The sequence below is a fragment of the Oratosquilla oratoria genome, unplaced genomic scaffold (assembly GCF_046742065.1).
Source record: "Oratosquilla oratoria isolate Oo_2021 unplaced genomic scaffold, ASM4674206v1 SCAFFOLD81, whole genome shotgun sequence".
Classification (NCBI taxonomy): domain Eukaryota; kingdom Metazoa; phylum Arthropoda; class Malacostraca; order Stomatopoda; family Squillidae; genus Oratosquilla; species Oratosquilla oratoria.
Window position 1 is genome coordinate 235,001 of NW_027467745.1, and position 22,500 is coordinate 257,500.

General features: G+C 41.3%; 1 protein-coding gene across 2 annotated transcripts in view; it reads right to left on the minus strand.

The window, feature by feature from the left end:
- The window catches only part of LOC143024025 (tensin-3-like), a 257,123-nt gene that overhangs the window by 215,652 nt on the left and 18,971 nt on the right, over positions 1-22,500 (minus strand). Inside the window, exons 2-3 of one of the 2 annotated variants that reach the window (XM_076182733.1) lie at positions 11,217-11,656; positions 4,492-5,034 (exon numbers count right to left, since the gene is read on the minus strand). In XM_076182733.1, the coding sequence (XP_076038848.1) occupies positions 4,492-5,034; positions 11,217-11,252 (579 nt within the window). In that variant the 5' untranslated portion in view covers positions 11,253-11,656. The remainder of the gene's footprint in view (positions 1-4,491; positions 5,035-11,216; positions 11,657-22,500) is intronic. The other variant, XM_076182734.1, reaches the window with a different exon arrangement.

Consider the following 22,500-nt stretch of genomic DNA (forward strand, 5'->3'; position numbering starts at 1 on the left):
CATGCACACATTGTAAAGAAAGAACAGCAGACATACTGCAGCCATACCTCGGCACACTCAACACCTGGTTCACAACAGACTCAAAATAAACCCAACCAAATCCTCAGCCATATTTCTCATCAACTGGACAGCAGAATACAAATATATACCATACCTTTAAACCAACAACATCCTTATACTTCACACACACACACACACACACACACACACACACACACACACACACACACACACACACACACACACACACACACAAACACACACACACAAAATCCTTGACGTGACGTACGATACACCCTTCTCATCCAAACTACACATCACAAACATAAAGACAAAATGCACACCTAGACTTAACGCGCTTAAATCAATTGCAAGAACAACATTCTGACAAAAAGGAACCATTACAGTACACAACCAATATACGAGTATAAGCTCAGTGATAGATTGTGTGCCCCATAACACCCTACAGACTATACAGAACAAAGCTCTAAAAACAATTACAGGCAGCGTAAATACAACACCTACAGGCCATTTACACCATGAAATGAAAGTCCTCCAAGTCAAGGATCACCTTGACATGAGAGTCACACAAACACAGCACACCCACTACACTAGATGGCAGAACACCCACACACACCAAAAAACATCAATACAACACACAAATATTCTATTTTCTTCCTCCTCAACCATCAGACACCAGTCTCCAGAAGCATATCAATAACCATATCGCTCATTGTTCCATCAACAAACTGATAGACAATACATTGCTACATGCCAGACCCCCTGATATCCATCCCTCTGAATCCTCTCTCCTCCGAGAGGGTAGAGTCCACCTAGCCAGGCTGTGGTGCGGCTACCATCCAGCATTTTCTCAGTTACCAGAAGAGGCTGGAAGACCGCATCGCAGATATTGCCCAGGATGTAACACTTCACCCCATACTATTACAACACATTATGGAAAACTGTACTGTACACAATCAGACACGCCAACAGCATAATATGCACTCTATAAGGGATTTGTGGGAAGACCCCGTTCACGCCGTGGCGTTCCTCAGGGAGACGGGACAACAACAACAAATCGCTGTTTACTCCAGGGCAGGTGGTAGGGAATTCTTGTGGCTGTTTGGCCCCCAACTCTTGGGGTTGGGAGTTGAGGGGTGGTCCCACGACAAAAACGCTGGTTCCACAAACACAGCACACCCACTACACTACATGGTAGAACACCGACAAATGCCAAGAAACATCAAAACAACACCCAAATACCTATACCACACACAAATACTCTCTTCTTTTCCTCCACAACCACAGACACCAGCCTCCTGAAGCATATACATAATCATATCGCTCACTGCTCCATCAACAAACTGATAGACAATACGATAATATATTGCGGCATGCCAGACCCCCTGATATCCATCCCCCTGAATCCTTTCTCCCCTGAGAGGACAGAGTCCACCTGGCCAGGCTGCTGTGTGGCCACCACCCAGCCCTTCTATGCTACCAGAAGAGGCTGGATGACCACATCACAGACAACTGTCAAGATGCAACACTTCACCCCATACTATACAACACATTATGGAGGGCTGCATTGTACACAATTACACATACCAACAACATAATATACACTCTACCAGGGATTTATGGGAAAACCCCGACCCAGTCGTGGCGTTCCTTAGGGAGGCGGGACTGTTCGGCTAGATAGTCTAGGGAACGAACGACAACAATAACTCGCTGTTTACAATTGTTTATCTTACTTCTAATTCAGATTAGCAAATACATATATGTATGTGTAAATATGCACACGCACATACACACACACCACACACACGCACGCACACACACACACACACACACACACACACGCGCGCGCGCATATATATTATATATATATATTTCTATACACACACTCAATCCTCCATTTCACGGACCCCGATGCAACAGATCCTCTATTTAGCGGACAAAAAATTCCGTCCGTTATTGAGCCGGACGATAGCCTAATCGTCCGTTGATGCATATAATTGTCTGATCCAAGTCCAGGCCACCAACACCAGCCATGTTGTGTGTGTTACAAGTAATCAGTAATATAATATTACCATATTTTCATGTACAGTAAAAGTAACCAATAAATGTATACGGTACCAAATTCCCAACAACGATCATATGTCCGTTATTTACCGATCCGGTCTGTTCGGTTTACATTTGTCAGGAACGGACATTTAACAAGAGCAGACAAGTCCTTGCACGTGTTTGTCCGTTTAATGGAGGGTCGAGTGTGGGTGTGTATATATATATATATATATATATATATATATATATATATATATATATATATATATATATATATTATATACATATATATACATATACATATATTCATATACATATATATATACATATATACATACATATATATATATATATATATACATTTATACATACACTTATATACATATATACATACATTTATATACATATACATATATACATATATATATACATATATACATACATATATATATACATATATACATACATATAATATATATATATATATACATACATATATATATACATATATACATACATATAATATATATATATACATACATATATACATACATATATATATATACATATATATACACATACATATATATATACATATATACATACATATATATACATATATGTGTGTACATGTATATATACGAAGAGAGACAAAAAAGTTCGCAAAATACTACCACTGCTTGAACTCGAGAGGATGACGACAAGAAAAGGCATGTTAGTATGCATCATCGAGACCTCAGCTCACTCTCACTTACGTGCCATCACTTATGCAGTGACTACTGGTAGAAAGTGAGGATTCTCCAAAGAAAAATTTGCTTTCGTGACCCATGGGAAATAGCCATTTTAAGATGAGAGTGAACATTAAATTCTTGATGAAAATCAAATGGAAGGGGATGCAGGTTATTGAGACTTTGCAGAGAGATTATGGTAATGGCTCAAAGAAAACAGCCAACTACAAGTGGATTCAGTGATTCTCGGAAGGCAGGGAGAACCTGGAAGATGACTGTCGGACGGGTGACCAAGAACCTCGAAAAAATACGAAATTATTAATGTTGTTAGAAATCTCATTGAAGAAGACAGAGGAATTACAGTTAATCAAATAGCTTTGGCCATGGAAATATAGTATGGCTCAGCAAAATAAATTTTGTATGAAGATCTAGGATTCAGCAAGCTTCCAATTTTCTACCTTCCTCTCCCCTTGTACATCTCATCACCTTACATTTACCCACATTTATCTTCAACTTCCTTCTTTCGCACACCTTCCCAAACTCTGTCACTAACTTCCTTAATCCCTCCTCTGATCCTGGTACAAGCGCAGTGTCGTCAGCAAACAACTGGTTTATCTCCCATTTTTCTCCATTTTCTTTAACCATCTCCAATCCCCGGCCCATTATCCTTGCATTTACCTCTCGCACCACCCCATCCGTGTATAAATTGAACAGCCAAGGGGACATGACACATCCCTGGCGAAGTCCCACCTTTACCTCAAACCACTCACTCTCTCCATTTCTAATTCCAACAGGCTCTACTACTCTCGTAAAAAAATTTGACTACTATTAATATCTCTCTTCCTATCCCATATATTTGCAATACCTCTCAGAGCGCCTTCCTGTCTACCCTGTCATAAGCTTTTTCAAATCCATAAAGGCACAAAAAACATCCTTACTTTTTCTTAAAGCTTTCTCACATATCTGCCGTAACACAAAAATCTGATCCACGCAACCCCTAACTTTCCTAAAACCACACTGTTCCTCATCAATTATTCCTATTCCTCTCCTATTCCTCTCAATCAAAACCCTACCATAAGCCCTCCCAACTACACTCAACAAATTGATCCCTCTGAAAATACTACTCTCACGTTTGTCCCCTTTTCCCTTGTAAAGTGGAACTATACATGCACTCCTCCAGTCCTCCGGCACTCTACCCTCTTTTAGACAAATATTAAACAACCTCACCAGCCAGTCCACCATCACTGTACCTCCCTTTTTTAGACACTCCGCATGACACCCATCTAACCCAGGTGCCTTACCTGCTCTCATCATTTTAATAACTGCTTTCACCTCATCTTTCCTTATTTCTCTTCCACTGTCCTCATTCATCACTGTCATTTTCTTAACGCTTCCCACTGCAACTATCTTTCCCTCCTATCCTCCTTCACTTTTAGCTACTCCCTAAAATACTGCGCCCATCTTCCTCTTACTGCCGTCTCTTCCAATATCATTTCTCTATCTGCACCTTCAACCTTCTGCACTTGATTCGCCTCCCTTTCCTCTCTTAATTTCCTTCCAAAATAATAATAATGATAATAGTTACAACAACAACAACAATAATAATAATAGGAATAATAATAATAACTATAATAGCAATAATAACTATAATAACGATAATTATTATAATAACAATAATGACTATATAAATACTTACCGCATCCCTGTGATGAGAAGCGTAAGACGTGGCACGTCCTCCCTGCAGCCTAACTTCGCTCGTCTCTTTATCCCATCCTCCTCTTCCATTCCTAGCTACTTCGCATTCTGACGTCTGCACCCGTCCATCGGGTTCACTCGTTTCCCGAACTCTCGAGCCGTCACAAAGTTGTGATCGAGGATCGGCCGGCGAACTGGCCAAGTCAGCTGGAAGATGTCGGTCGCCATCTCGTTGGGAGGGCACCGGCTCGACGTCAGTCTCCTGGACTCTTTCAGCGAAAGGCGCTGCAGCTGCAGCAGCCTCCTGCAGGAGTGTCAAGGGAGACGAACGGCGGTCTGACCCCGGGCTGTTCTGAAGGGAGGACGAGCTCTGAGACTTGGTGTGGCGGCGGGGAGTGATGGGAGAAGCCTCTAAGGACACAGAGCCCCGCACGGCCGCCGTCGGTGTCACTCGGTCGCTGACGACGCCACCCACTCGAAGATCATGAAAGATCTGTCGAGCGGGATCTCGGAAAGAACGGCTCTTTGCCTCGCTCAGCGCCTCCTGTTAAAGAGAAGACCTTTAATCTATTTCCCTACATTTTCCTCACCTAAAATCTGTATGCATCTATTAGATAATCAATTACGGGACTTCAAAATTAAAGTCAGAAAATATCCTCACTTGTCAAAACTAAATGTCTCTTAGGTGTCTCGTACTCTCCTCTCCCCAGACAATTCTCTGGTTCGAGCGGAGCCGAATGTCCCCTAATCTAGAAACCTCCTGCGATGACGACTCAACCCCTCCCCCCGCCCCCTTCATCTGATGTATTGGCGGTGGAATGGATCAAATTCTCCCACTCCACATGAAGCAGCACTGGTTCAACCACCATATCGCAGGAAAGCCCACAAAGCATTTGGGCCATGAAAATGACTAGTGCTACTACTAGCACTACTGATAATACTTCTACTACTTCTAGCGCTGCTACTGCTGCCACTGTTATGTACTATTTTGTATACATCGTCGCCACAATCCAATTTCAAAATAACCAGACACATCACCACCGAGCACTCCCTTACCCTGGGGATGGTGGTTGCCGTTAGGTTCCCCTGCCTGCCACACTGCGATTGAGGTCAAGCGCTGTGCAACTGCATGGCACAGTTCTTCTTCCTCCTCTTCTGGCACAGCGTCCGTCCGACAGCCGAAGCTGCTTTAGCCTAACCGCGGCACCAAACTCCCAAAATGAAAAGGTACAATTTCGCATCTTGTGTTGAACAACGCCTTGCCTATTTTCAAAGACAATCCCCTTCCTAGAACTTCACTTTGCTACTGCGTCTCATTATCCAGCTCAAATCATTTCAGCAACACATATATTAGACCCGTTTTCGTACTCTCATTGGCCATGATATCTCGTGAAACCCTCCCTTGCCCTTTGGCTCACCGTAAATCCGTAGAACGTTTCATCCTCGCCTTCTGGCTGCACCTTTAAACAATACACGCCCTCTTTCATCAACCTTTTAGTTGTTATCCAGTTTATTTGACAAGTCTGCGATGAACTGATAAGTGTCCCACAAGCCGATGGAAAGGGGAATGGCATTGCCCTTAATGGTCTTGTTACATACATAGCAGGTAGATATACTGTACGTGGATAGACTGAGTGATAAGGTCAGAGGTCAAACCAGACACTGAATAAAGGTGATGATGTTATAGTATCTTGCGTTGCGGCAGCATATGGCTATGTCAGGATTCTAACATCGTAGCCAACTACCAATCAGTCAGGAGAGTCATTTTTCTATAATCATCTTAACTTAAGCACAATGTGATCTAAATAGACGCTAAATAAGATCAGAAAAAAGTCAGTGTATTATTAGAAAACTGACACCTGATAGTAGAAACTGACTAGGAGTGATGACATGTGACATGTCATCCCGGAACTCTGTATAGTAGGTACCCATATTACGACATGTAACTCGGCTTCCCAGCTGCACCGCCATAGTTTAGTTATGGACGTCATTACGAGACTATTTTATATATTTAGGCCCACTCAGAAATGCGTCTTGGCCACACACCCTTCATGGTCTGAATTCATAATCTCAGAAGGTGGAAGTAAGAATCTTATCATCTTACATTTAGTCCAATGATAAGCTTAGAAGGTCTGTCGGGAGGAGGCGCGTACACACACACACACACACACACACACACACACATACACACACGCATACACACAAAAACACATACACATACGCACACACAGATATACACACAAAAAACACATATATACATACGTACATACACCTACACATGCGTGCACACGCGCATACACACACACACACGCACAGATATACACACAAAAAACACATATATACATACGTACATACACCTACACATGCGTGCACACGCACACACACACACACACACAACACATACACACATACGCAAACACACACACACACACACACACACACAAACACTCGCCAAAAAAACATACACATCTTAGCATTTCACCTTCTATCCTATGACAAGGCTGGGAGGTTTGAGGAGAGGAGGTGCACGCGCGCGCGTACACATATACAGACACACACACACACACACACACATACACGCGCACCCACACCTACCTACACACACACACACACACACGCACGCACACACAATGACTCAGTGGGTAAAGGAAGTGACTCGGGTAAGAAGAGATGACATTCCCACAAGATTATGTTACTAACCAAAGATCCAGACACCATCCGCTCCTTGAAGTACCTTTACCCCATAAGAAGAGGTGACCAGGTAACAATTTAATTTCAGCTGGAGGGTGAAGAAATAGAGCCAAGGAACGAATCACATAGGCAGGGATGACTTAATTTTAGGAAAGCAGATTATTCGGTGTTGAGAAAATTCTTGGAAGAAGCAAACAAGGAGGAATTTATGAACACCACAAGAATAAGGAGGAAATGGGAAATCTTTCTCGACATTTACAACCTGGGAGTGAACAAACATGTGCCAAAGACTAGAGTAAGAAGCAGGACTTGTTTAACAAAAGGTGTGAAATTGGAAAAGAGGCCAAGGACGTGGCTTAGGGAAAATAGAGGAAGAAAATAAAAAATAAAATGAAACAGAATGAAAAATACGAACAAGCTAAAAACTACCACAAGAATCCGCAGGGAGTAAGAAATCACTTTTCAAAGAGGTGTAGTAGATTAATGTAAAGATGAACCAAAATTGTTTTACATTTTGTAAATAGTAAACTGAGACACAGGGAAGTAATTAGCATGTTAATAATGAGTGGTTATGTCGTTGAAGAGGTCTTAGCTCAGGCAGAAATAAAAAATGAAGGTTTCCCATCGTTCTTCAAAAAAGAGCGCAACTTTTTGGAGAAAAGAGGGGAAAAAAAGTTTAGCAGATATAAATGTAGAAGTGAGGGAAGTGCTCAATCTCCTGGGATCATTGAATGTGACAAAAGCTTCAGGACCTAACGGGATCTCAAGAATGTAGGGAACAACTAACGGACAAGATCCACAGTCTTATTACATGTTCATTGAAAGAAGGCACAGTGCCACATGACTGGAAAAGGGCAGACGTGATGCCAATTCGCAAAGGTGGAAACAAGGAGACACCATTAAATTATAGACTAGTATCACTAACTTGCACAATAGTGAAATTATGTGAAATGATTGTGAAAGATCGATGGATTTTTTTCTTGATTTTTTTAAGTGGCAGCGTCGATGAACATTCTGACAGAGTCAGTTTGGCTTCAGATCTAGAAGATCGTGTTTGTCGAATCTTTTAAGCACTTGGGAGTGATTGATGTGCTGCAAGAAAGAGAGAGAAGGGTGGGTGGACTGCGTGCACCTGGACCTAGAGAAGTCTTTTGATAAGGTATCTCTCAGTCGACTTTGTGGAAATTGGAGTACGGTGGAGGCCTGAGGTGTGTGTTCTCGTAACGCTCTTTTGGCTGTCACGTCAATCTTGCTGTTTACATTCTGATGCATGCCATGTGCGTGCACTATAAAATGCCGAGCTGCGCTGACAACTTGATCAGTGATCTGTCATATTTCGTGTATTAGCAAGGTTTTATCAAGTATTTAGTTCGAAAATGACTTGTATCGCCGCAAATTGCAAAAGTGATTCAACGAAACTTTCTGCTGCGGATGGAATTAATTTTCCTTCTTTTCCGAATAGTTTTGTTTGGAAAAAGGACTGGATCATTCGGTGTAGACGGCACGAATTATGGAAGCCTGGACTGAAAGCGAAACTCTGTTCGAAAAAAATATATATATAGCATGAAGCCCATTCTAAAAGAAGATGCAACGCCGACAATTTTTGTCATCGACGAGACCCTGGTTCGGCAAGCAAACGCCGTCGAAGGAACACTGCTGTTGAAAAAAGACAACGCCGGGAAGGACGAGTACTCTGTAGCACGTGTATAGGTAGGCCTGTATTATCTACGCTGTCACCGACAATCATTAACAAGCATGGTTAGGATTGACTAATTATTTTTGGGCTAGGACTAAGCAGATTAGTGGTACAGTCATGACATAGGCTAGCTAGGCCTATAGGCCTATGAATATTATCACATCACTCCACCAGGATGACAGGGGCTTCCATAATGGGCTTATAACCACGTCTTGTCAATTGGAATCAACCATTTTTTTTTCTTTTTTGAGAGAGAGAGAGTCAAACAAGTGGAATCCCCACCACCACCCCAGCAGGAGTTTGGCCTAATTGTCCTTGACCAGAGGGAGTTCATACTGATATAAACCTAATGATTTTTTCAGCTGTTACAAAGTGCCTATGATGAATATTTACCTTCTGCAAGTACCACTAGCAGCGAATTCCCCCCACCACCACCCCAGCAGGAGTTAGGCCTAATTGTCCTTGACCAGAGGGAGGAATTCGTACTAATATAAACCCAATTATTTTTTCAGCTGTTACAAAGTGCCTATGATGAATATTTACTTTCTGCAAGTACCACTAGCAGCGAAATTTGGATGGAATGTGAAAATGACCATGGTGACAGTGCCAGACATATGACTGATGGCTTCTCTTCCCCACAGCAACCACTACCTATGGCAGATCATTTTATAGACATGTGAGTATCTTTTGCTAGCCTTCCTCTCCCCTTCAGTCAAATGATTTCTCTAGTTTCTTCGCTACATAGGCCTGTTTTATTGTACCTTCTCACAGATAAAAACTATTTGTAATTCATGAATCCTTGAAACTTTTGCCTGTAAATATGAAGGTTGACATGGATCAGATGATTCATCCATGCAGACTTTTTTTTTGGGGGGGGGTTACTCATTTCAGCCTATGAAATCCACCTCTGTTGCAACTCAAGCGTTTGTACCACCAAATCCAAAGTTTCACAAACCTGTACAGGTTTCCATAAGGCCAGGAACGGTGAACAGAGGGACACAAATGAACAGAGTCATGATCAAAGATGTCGGTGTCCAAGTGAGTGGTTGTCCAGCTTGGCTGAAGGAAGTGGCATCAACCCAGACTGAACCTGCCACAGATGTTTCTGCGTCCCGACCCGAGGCAGTTGCTTTATCTGAGCCAAAGGGGGACAAACCCTTGGGTCTTGGGTGTAGTAGTAGTGAGGAGGATCCAGTGGTGGACCACATTGTGGATAACATGATGGAGACTGATCCTGATTGGATACCAGACATGCCAGATACTGGACTTTGATGAACCTGACATGTAGGTTTTGACTATCAGTTTGACTTTTTCAAACAAACCAAACAAGGATAGTTAGTAAAACACAAGGATAGCAAATCACTAGGATAGTTAGTAATTCACATTAATTCATTCTTGTATGAACAGATGAACTATCTATGCATTGTGGACGTGGTCATCTTGGTGGTCGTGTGGATGTTTTTCCAACAAAATAAAATCAAAACCAGCCCTGCTGGGCATGCTGGGGCCTGGCAGATAGGCCTAGGCACCACCGACGCCTTTTAGGTATTAGGTCTACTATTTCATGCCTTCAGACCTTCATCCGTGCGTCTGATGACAAACCAACGAAATCATATGTCTGGTCTGGTGTGGTGTGTGGTTGGTGGTGTGCATTTATGTATGTAGAGCGTGCATGCAGTAATGCATTCCGACGAACTCACCAATCCCTATTTCCCGCACTTTCTGGGCGTTCATCCTCTGAGGATTCCTCCCTCTCGGCATGTTCGTTGTCAGTTGAGTTTTGTTTGGATATCCGAATTGATTCGTACATGTATCCTTGTACCATACCCACTTTGGAACACGAAAAGGCATCCAAATCCGATAAATCTTCTTCACTCGATGTGAAGTCACTTTCGTATTGCGTGCCGGCCATGTTGAAGAATGTAAAGAGCAACTTTTATGTCATCAGTATGCTATCAGGCACTTTAAGATCATGCTATTTCGATCAAATCAAGACGATAGAATGCTAGAAACGAGCATTTTGATATTCTAAATTCTTCTAAGTTATTTTTTAATACATGAAATAACAAAAAATAAAGAAATCCAAAACCTTTTGCTGAACCCGTGGTTATGTGGCAAATGACGTCTGGCAACCCTGTCCCGAGGACCGTTGCAGACCACTGTGGGGCTGCGGTTTTCCAGGTGGTGAGATTGGAGACAACAATTACTATTATCATAACTACTTCCTCCATACCTCTGGCAAATTCAAGCCTCTTCTACTAGGTCTACCCCTATTTACCTTTGTCCCACGTTTTCCCCACAAATTTCCTGTAAAAACAATCATACAATAAATGAATTACCTTCTTCGATTTTTTTCGACGTAAAGAAGCGAACATGTTTGTTCAAAATCAGTTCACTTCTTGTATTATTCTGCGAAGCTCCATCCGATGTGTGTTTGTCAGTGATGTGCTGGACGTATAAAATGAATTGGGTATTTTTTCATTCTGGAAGCACTTTGAAACTAAAACATAATATCCAATAGTTAAGTGAACCATTTTTAGATTACTAAGTTAAACCAGTTACGTTCGTCGTTTACCTAAAATCTGTTTTGTTAATTGTTCGACTGACCGCCATACAGGGGCGGAGTCACTGTTTATATCGTTAATTCGTGGAATCCGATCGCATTTCATAGTCACTATTCTGTATCCTTTTAATTTCACTAAAGCTGGCTTGTGTAAATTTGATGATCCATATTTGGCAATCCTTCGTCGGAAGTCAAACTTCTGCATTAGTTTCAAACCTGTGGGAAGAAATATATTATTTTAGTTACCCATACATTGCATCAAAGAAAATTTATACTCAAAGAAAACGTAGGAATATATATGATCACAAAACTAGAATATGTACACTTTTGTTACCTTTTTTATTGGTTTAAAAACCGGAATAATATATATGGTATTTATATGCATTATAAAAAAACATCTTAACCTATTTTAACATTTGTTAATATATGTCTACTCCATTGTAGATATAGGAGTCATGATCTATACTTCATTGTAAATACAGAGGCCACGTACTTTATGTACTAGTGCAGATAGCGTTTTTAAGTGGTAAGGAAAATTTCAATAGATATCAGGGCCGGATTAAAGGCTGTGGTGGTAGTGGTAGTGGCAGGGAGGGAGGGAGGGGTTGACTGGATAGAATGTTCTGCGGAGGTTTCCCACACACTCGTTGCTTTCAGCCATATCGAGTCTTTTCGCCCCCTGTCAGTCCAATACCAACCTTGGACGTTTCGCCCCCATTGAAATAAAAGTCTATTGATCCACCAGTTGCCTTAAGTCATGCTCAAAACGTTTATGAATAAATACAGTAAGTTTCAATGAGTTTGATGGAGAGACTCTAGTGTCATGTGCCAATAATTAATTGACCAACGAAGCTATATATATATATATACTGTGTATATATATATATATATATATATATATATATATATATATATATATATATATATATATATATATATATATATAATATCGACAGCTCCGTAGATTATTTATGTTTTCTTATGTTTTATTATTTTCGATCCTACAATTTGTTATATATATATATATATATATATACATACATCTGTATATGTATATATATATATACATACATATATATATGTACATATATATATATGTATACACACACACACACACACATATATATATATATATATATATATATATTGTAGGAAAACGTAAATACTAGATTCGTCTTCAGAGTTGAAATGAAATACTGCGATCACAAGTTGTTTATATTGGCCGCATCTTTAATACGGACAGAACCACTATTTGATATGAAACTGTTATCAAGCACTAAAGGAGAGTGACCAGATTTATTGCCTTGTTATTCTATGTACAAAATATTACATATAACATTTGAAAAATTACATCAAGTTAAGACATGGTGTACAGTTACTTCTGGGGCATGAGAGAGGTGAGGAACGTACACTTTCTTTCATATGGGTGTAGATCGTAAATGGACCTGGAGAAGTCCAAATGGACCAACAAAGAACAAAGAAGAATGCATATTAGGAAATGAGAGCAAGAGCGTTAACAATGTTACGGCTATAGATAATGTAATTATAGGTAGTGACCATATGATGGTAGGTTGCACAGCTAAATTCAATTTCACAGCCGAGGGCACTATCAAGAAAACGCTGTATGATAAACATCTTTGTTTGGCTTTTGTAGATGACAAGAAGACGTTTGGCTCAGGAGAACAGATAGCAGTACTCACTATGCAAACAGACACTTTGTTAGGGTTCCAAAAATATCTACATAAAAGGTGCTTCTGTGATTCGGATACATAAAGATACAGAAGAGATAAAGATTGAGACAGGAATAAGGTAAAGCGATACAATTTCACCTAAGCTATTTACAGCTTACCTGGAAGAGGTTTTCAGAAGGCTGAGTTGGAAAGAAAAAATAAATCAAATTAATGGTGAATAATTTACTCACCTAAGACTTGCAGACGACATTATTCTTATTTAAGAAAGAACGGAAGATTTGCATAATATGCTGAATTATCTGAACAATAAAAGCCTGAAAGTAGGCTTGAAGACGAATAAGAAAAAAAAATGTTCCACTCGAAAAGATCAAAGTAAAAGAATTATAATCAATGGTGAGATTCTTGATTAAGCTGAAGGGTATAGTTATTTAGGCCAGATGCTAAAAGTGACGAAAGATTAAATAAAAAAGCATATTACAATTGGTTGCAATGTATTTGGTAGATATTAGATCATGAGAGGCTCTCTATGCTTGAAATGCAAAGTTTACAATTAGTGTATAATACGGATGTGAAACTTGGAGACTGATGAAAGCGATGGAGACAAAGCTAAGGAGTACACATAGGAGAACGGAGAGATCATTGGTGGGAATAACGCTGAAAGACACAAAAAGGGCAAGATTCATGACAGCAGGCTGAGGTGAAAGATACTCTGGAAGCGGTAAGACAAAGTGAAATTGGGCAGTAAAGTTAGCCCGAAAAAAATGATTGGCGACGGAGCGTGTTACTGAGTGGACGCCACGAAATTGGAAGCATGCATGAGGGAGACCAGAAAGTGGAGAGATGATATTGAGAAGTTTGCAGGAATGGCATGACAGAAGTTGGCGGAGTGATATTGTCGTAGAATGGCATGAGAGAGGCCTTTGTTCAGCAGTGGACTCGAAATAGCTGATTAAATGATTTTTGCGTATTTACCTAGTTGTATTTTACGGGAAGGGGAGCTACGCTCGTAGTGTCCCGCCTTTGTATCTCGCAGTGTCTAGTTTGCTCTTAAATTCATGAATGGTTTTTGTGCACACTACTTTTTCGTCCAGTTTGTTCAAATGTCCACTATATGTGGAAAACTGTTTTTCTTCAGGTCTCTTCTATAATTATGTTTTTTTTCCATGTCCTCTTGTGATTCTCTTGTCCCAGTTTAACAAGTCCTCTTTATCGAGTATTTCTGTGCCCTTCATAATTCTGTAGATGGTCAGTAGGTCGCCTCTCTCTCTCTCTTCTTTGCTCCAGAGTCGGTCACTCCAGTTTAGCCAGTCTCTCCTTATATGATAAGTTTGCGAGTACAGGAGTCATTTTTGTGGCTGCTCTCTGGATTCTTTCTATTTTCTTTTTATTCTTTTTGGTACTGGGTGACCACAATGTCGCCGCATATTCTAGTCTAGGCCTTATCAGTGTGACTAATATTTTTTTAATCATTTCTTCATCCAAATTTGTAAATGCCACTTTTATTGATCTTAGCAAGTTATAGGATTATCCGACAATTTTGTTTATTTGTTTTTCGGATTCCACTTTCTTAACCTCCTTAGTTCCAATTTTATATTGTCCCAATACTCGATTTTTACTTTTTTCCAAACTCCATTATGCTACACTTCTTAATGTTGAAGTCCACTTCCCATTTCTGACTCCAGTTCCATACCTTATTCAGGTCTTCCTGTAGTGATTCGCAATCCGTTTCAATTTTTACTTTCCTCGACAATTTAGCGTCGTCTACAAAGAAGCTCACGTAACATTACACCTCATCATTCATGTCATTCACATAAATAACAAACATTATTGGAGCCAGTACAGATCCTTGCGGAACTCCACTGATCACCTCTTTCCAACCTGAATATTTTTCTCTGAGTACCTCTCTCATCTGTGTGTGTGTGTGTGTGTGTGTGTGTGTGTGTGTGTGTGTGTGTGTGTGTGTATTAGTGTATGTGTGTGTGTGTGTGTGTGTACATACACGTACATACATACACGCACGCGTGCACACACACACACATGTACATGCATGCACACACGATAACTGGAGAATGAGGTAATATAGCTCAAGTTGGAACCATACATGAATTTGAAGTTAGGCATGAAAACAATGGTCAACGAGATCAGAGTAGCAATTTCCAACTCATTTTAGGTCACTGACAATGAATATCATGTTTTTTTTTAGCTGTACTTTTCAAGATACACCTAATACGTGTCACAAAAGGTTCCAACAGGCTTGCGGCAGTGTGTTTCTTACCACACTCACAGTCTCACCGCCCTTCAGTGTTGTTCCAGCAGTCATAGAAGGTGGCTGTGCTGTGCAATTTAAATTTCAAGATGGAAGGTAGGTGATTTTCCTAGTCAAACACTTTTTAAACTTAGAATTAATATTCATTGATATGCACGTGAGGCATTTTATCTTAATCTTGTTTTCCTACTGAATGATATAAATACTTCTGTTAAGCTGTCATGCTCAGTATTATAATGATAATTTTATGAATAATTTTTATGTTTATGCTCTAACTGTTTGTTTTCTTTTTTCAGATGCCTTGTAGTAGACAACTTATGCTACACTTGTGGTGGGGTGACCTTTGCATCACAGAAGCGCCGTATAACTGCTATGGTTAGAAAGCCATATCACCAATATTTTGGATGCAAGATTGATGACCAGGATAAGAACTGGGTTCCTCACATAAGCTACAACACTTGTGCTACTAACCTTTGCCAAGAGGAAAGAGGAAAGGAAGGACTTTTGCCGTGCCAATGATGTGGCGGCAGCCAACGGACCATACCAACAATTGTTATTTCTGCATGGTACCTCCAATACAAAAGGGCTTGTCAAAGAAGAAAAAGGAGTCCATTGAATATCCAAACATTACATCAACCATTCACCCAGTTCCACATGGAGAAGGTTTATCTGCTCCTGATGCACTAACTTCAGTATCCTTTGAATCAGATGAGGAAAGTGGTCAGGAGGAGGAAGCAGAGAAGGATGGCAGTGCTGGATTACAGTGACCCAGATTTTGATGAAGCACACTCCTCTAGGCCACATTTCATAACACACGGAGCTCAGAAGACGGGACCTCGCGAGTACAGCTCTGTCCTCGTACATCACAATTAGGTCATTACAATTAAGTAAATACACACACACACACACACACGCACGCACGCACGCACTACTTGGGAAGAGGTGATTAATGGAGTTTCACGGATCAGTATTGGCTCCGATCATGTTTGCTATTTATGTAAATTACATGAATGAGGGTGTGGAATGTTACATGAGCTTCTTTGCAGATAACACAAAATTGCTGAGGTCTGAAACGAATTGCGAGTCGATGCAGAGAGATCTGAATAGGGTTTGGGAATGGAGCCAGAAGTGGGAAGTGGACTTCAATATTAAGAAATGTAGCATATTGGAACTTGGAAAAAGTAAAAAAAAAAGAATATCAGGACGATATAAAATAGATGCAAAGGAAGTAAAGAAAGTGGGATCTGAAAACGATCTGGGAGTAATTATCACAAAGGACATGACCCTTGATAAACAAAAAAACAAAACAAAAAGTCGGAGCAACCTACACCTTGCTATGATCAATAAATGTGGCTTTTACTTACCTGGACGAAGAAATGACCACCCAGTACTAAAAAGAATATAAGGAAAATCGAAAGAACCCAAAGAGCAATGACAAAGATGGCCCCCAACACTTTCAAAACTGTCATATGATGAGAGATTGTCAAAACTGGAATTACCGACCCTGGAACAAAGAAGAGAAAGAGGTGACTTGTTCACGATCTATAGAATCATGAGAGGCATGGAAGTCCTTCATAGAGAAGACTTACTAAATTGGGATAACATAACTACAAGGGGACATGAAAGGAAACTCCCAAAGGAGTTACAGAAGAGACCTGAAAAAGAACAGTTTTCCACACAGAGTGGTGGATGTATGGAACAAACTGGACGAAACGATAGTGTTTACAAAAACATACACAGATTTAAGAACAAACTAGACACTGCAGGATACAAAGACAGTACCTCACGAGCGTAGCTCTCCTTCCCGTAAGATACAACTAGGTAAATAAACACAGACGCACAAACGCACTCACACACACGCATGTACAAATACACCTTGGTATTTCCACCAATAATGATATATAGTATAGTCGAACACAAAAGAAGAGCTATCGGTGAGATGGATGGGGGTTTGAGAAGGGGAAGAAAGTGGAAAAGGAAGAAACAAGATTGAAGAGACAGGAAACGGTACAAGACACGGAAAAGGAGGTGTAGGAAGGGGGGGAGCAGCTAATAAATGAAGGGCAAGGATGTGAATATGGAAGGTATTTTCTTATGTCGTTGGCAATAACCAGCATGCCTATCCTTAATGACAAGAGCGCACATGAGGTGACGTCATAGAGGGGGTACAGCAGAGATGAAAGGAGGGTAGCAAAACAGTAGTGTACCAGACACACACACACACACACACACACACACACACACACACACACACACACACACACACATATATATATATATATATATATATATACATATATATATATATATATTATTGGTTCATTTACTAATTTATTAATTTATTTATTTCATCATATTTTACTTACTTATCTTTATTATTATTGTTATATATATATATATATATATATATATATATATATATATATATATATATATATATATATATATATACATATGAGAGAGAATGTGGGTGGTTATTAATTTATTTATTTCATCATATTTTACTTACTTATCTTTATTATTATTGTTATATATATATATATATATATATATAGATACATATATATATATATAGATACATATATATATATATATATATATATATATATATATATATATACATACATTCATTCATACATATACCAAGGCTTTTCCCCTTTACAAGGGAGGTAGCCAAAAAGGAAAAGGCATAAAATCATTCCCACCCATTCCATCCCTGAATACACTCCACACCCCACCACCCTCCCTCTTATCTTAGCACCTCCTGGATGACGGGTCATCCCTGCACCTTGTCCACTGCCTTGGGTCAGACGCAGTGTTGCAAGACACAGCACATCCACAGCAAGGGCGCTTCATTAAATCGGTGACCCCCCCCTCTCCGTCCCCCCATGCATAAAGGAGAAAACGAGGAGAAATCCCTTCGGGCTGCGTCAAAATTTGCTCACACATACTACCTCACCCCCAATCCCCACTCATTCCACCTCATGCATCACAACCTCATCCATACACAACCATTCTCCATTCACCCCTATCTTCTGTCCTCTCCCGTCCTTCCTCAACAGACATTCCCCTCTTCCCCAAAGCCCCCTTCACCCCATCCATCCACCTCATCCTAGGACGTCCCTTCATGTTCACTCCCTCCACATCTGCCTTCCATACCTGTTTCACTAGTCTTTCTTTACTCATTCTTTCCATGTGTCCAAACCATCCAAATACTCTTTCATCAACCCTATCTCCCAACCCCCTTTCCACCCCTGTTCTCCTCCTCACCTCCTCATTTCTCACTCTATCCAGCCTATTAAACCCCATCATATACACACACACACACACACACACACACATATAATATATATACACACACACACACACATATATACATATATATATATATATACACACATATATATATACATATATATATATATATACACACACACACATATATATATATATACACACACACACACATATATATATATATATACACACACATATATATATACATATATATATATATATATATATATATATATATTACAGGTTCATTTATTTATTTATTTCATCATATTTTACTTACTTATCTTTTTTTTTTTATCTAACCATAATAAAATACTGTGTGACTGGTCCGTGGGGATATCAACAACAAATTCTTTGAAATGCCGATTGACTCCATAAAACTTAGGTAGTTAATAGTAATACCCTGTAAGGGAAGAGGGGTTAAGGAGGGAGAGGTGAGTAGGCAGAGAGTGAGAGAGTGGGAAACGAGGAAGGAAACTGGAGCGAGGAATGGGAGAGAGAGAGAGAGAGAGAGAGAGAGAGAGAGAGAGAGAGAGAGAGAGAGAGAGAGAGAGAGAGAGAGAGAGAGAGAGAGAGAGAGAGGTGAGCGCGCACAGGTAGGAGAACTAAGGACCAAGAAAGGGAAGGACGAGAGCACAAGGAGGAGAGAGCGAGAAAGAAGAAGAGGACGGGGCTCCACGACGGCAGACTGGAGGACGAGGGGAAAACAGGGCGAGATTTTTATGATTTGGCCCATAATAACCAGCGCTTCTTTGGCACCAGAGGTGGTGTTCTAGAGGTACTGCTGCTCAATGAGGGACGTAAGGAGAGAGAGAGCAAAGAAAAACATCAGGAGAGGATGCTGAGGTGACGGCTGAAGAGGGGAGAGAGAAACGAGGACTGAGAAGAGGAAAAGGTGAAGGAGGAGGGAGAGGGAGGAGAAGGGGGAGGTATGAAAAAGAATAATGGAGATGTGTGCAATAGTGAGGAGAGCGAGAGGTGAAGAGGGAAGAGGAGATGGAGGCCGAAGGGGTGGAGGCAGAGGGAAGAAAGGGATGATGACGAAAGCATGAAGGATGCTGCAAAAAAAGGAAAGAAGGCGGCAAAGACGAGGAGGAGGCTACCGAGAGAGCCAGGAGATTGGTGAGAGAAAACAGAGGGCGAAGGAGGAGGAGAAACAGAAGGGATAGGCGGAAGAGACAGAGGAAAGAAGGAGTGAAATGAAAGTGGTAGGAGGGCCAGCAAATACCTACCATGAACAAGAAGAATGGAGCCAGCGGGGGAACAATCAGGGCGAGGAGAGGGATGCGCAACATGATGAGGAAGCAGTGGAGGCGGCGGCGGCGGCGGCGGCGGCGGTGGAGGAGGAGGAAGAGGAAGAGCCAGCCCACCGGTTCAACCGCAGACTGGCCAGCTTGATGCGGCACAACTGCGGGGCTCGAGAGTCGATCTAACCCTACGAGCAGAGCAGAGCAGCCCACGAGCAATGAGCGAGTGGAGGCGGCACGAGTGGTACTTGACAGCCAAGAGGGGCAGCAGCAGCAAGCACTACAATATGTAGCGCTGGTGAATTGTATTCGGCCTGAATTCTCCAGCAGGACATGTTCGAGATGATGCTAAAGTGCAACGACATTCCTCAAGGAAATAATATACATCAGTCCATCTACCAGTTCGTATCTCGCATCTCACTTGCCAAAACACTCGAATGCTTATGTCATGTTCGTGTGTTGGATACCGGATGGATGGGTGAGAGAGAGAGAGGTCATTGTCTGGCATGGAGCAGTTGTTACGGACTGCGTGAGTCTTTCCCACTCTAGATTTTTCTTCTTTTTTATTATTGTTATTTCCTGGGGTAACAACGGTAGATGCTATCGATGCGGTTACAAACATTCGACTCCAACGCTCCTGCCCAGCAGGAATTGTGCTGCTTGTGATTCCCACAACCGTGGGGATCACAGGAGAAGGGTGCCGGCCTGCCTACCTTCTGCAACGGGGGAGGGGAGGGGAGGAAAGCCTATCAATATTCGAGAACCTATAATACGACAGGGCAAAGACTGCTCCGGACCAAACCAAACTGGAGACTAAACAATCTGGCATTCTGTCAACCTCCTTATTGTAACATCTTTATCATCGACATCCCTGTTCTCGACTGCTCTGTCGTACACTATTCAGCCACTTGGTTTTTAGTCTCCCCTTTTTCCATCTAGATAGATGCACTGTTTACACACCGTACATATTCATTTCCTTTGCACTGACTGGGTTCAGTTTCTGGCGACTACAATCTATCTTCACCGTTGTGAGGATAGTACAGCTTCTAGTGAAACGGGAGGGTAAAATATCATCTCCAGTCTTGTCGACTGTCATCGTGACACCGATTCTCTCCACACCTACCTCCCAAGGGATGGGTGGAATCCATCTCCGCCACCTCATCGGCCCTCGCATCGCTACACACAAAGGAAATGCACATTTGGTGCAAGGACAAACCCCTTACCCCACCCGGTGCAGTTCTCGACAGATGGGGATGCCCACCATCTACTTTTATCATCCATTGCTCTAGGTGTGGTGCAAGCCCCATCCGAATAAAGAGACTGAGTAATAAAACCGACATATATGACGTATATTGTACGTCCCCTACTTCCAGTATGTGTTGTGGCGATCCACCCTACAGCCACACACAGAGGAGATTGCTAGCCACAATATAGTCAGGAACTATCTTCCTTTACGTGTTTTAATACAAAGAACAGAGTAGGGAATACTTTCAAATTACTGGTCTTTTGCTATATTCTTATAATGCCACGGGCGAAAGGAGGTCGTAAGAGGGAGTATTTGCACCCGTTGTCTTGCAACTGGAAAGTGTGTGGGGGGGGGGGAAGCAACGGACCATGCTTAACTCGGGAGGATGAGCAAATCAACTCACCAATTTGTCTCTCCGAGTGAGGAGGGGGCCACCTATCCTGGCCTACATAGGGTGTGTCCCATGAAAACGTCCACGCTCTCACACACAACCATAACATCCCCGAGTAAAAACTTTGCCCGTTTCCATAGGAGGAGGACGTCCTCGGAAGAAATCCTCCTCAGTCGAGAAAGGTCCTCAGGTTCACGAAAACGTCCTTGGTCAGATTTCATACCTGATTCCATTTGCATTGCTTTCGCAACATGAGCACAACTCAACTCATCAATGTTGACTATGTTTTGCATAAAGAAGTAACGGACACTCGGCATAGGTGTAATGACTGGATTTTGAAACTTTACATTTAAAAAGTTTATCTAAAATCTAAGTTGCTCTCGTTAAGTACTTTAATACAACTGATTACAGTTTCAACCAACACAAGGATCCCGGATCAGAGTCCTATTTTCTTACTAAATTCACTAGCACACGATGAGACTTTTAGGTAGCGTGGTATAAAATCTAGGCCCATGGAATAAACCGACTCAAACCTTCGGCTAAGGCAGGTGGGTTACCTAAGTCGGTATTCGCCGGCCGTGACACAGAAAAAAAAAAGCACAAAGCATTTTCGACATGACAGAACCAAGTATGGATGGTCATCTCTAGGCCTCAATCTCTTTCCCTGGCCCTCATTTCGTATCTAACCGTACAGTGAGCAATATTGGCATTTTATACATGATCTTTGGTACTAGAAATACGTGTTTTTCATACAGATTTCGAGAAAAATTTTGCATATGCATATGCAAAGCGTTCGATGCCTCTTTATGTAAAACATGGTTAACAACGATGAGCTGCATAGGGCTAGTGTTGGAAAAGCAATGGGAATGAAATTCGACTCGGGACACGTTGTCCCGTCGACGTTTTCGTGACCCCGGGGGGG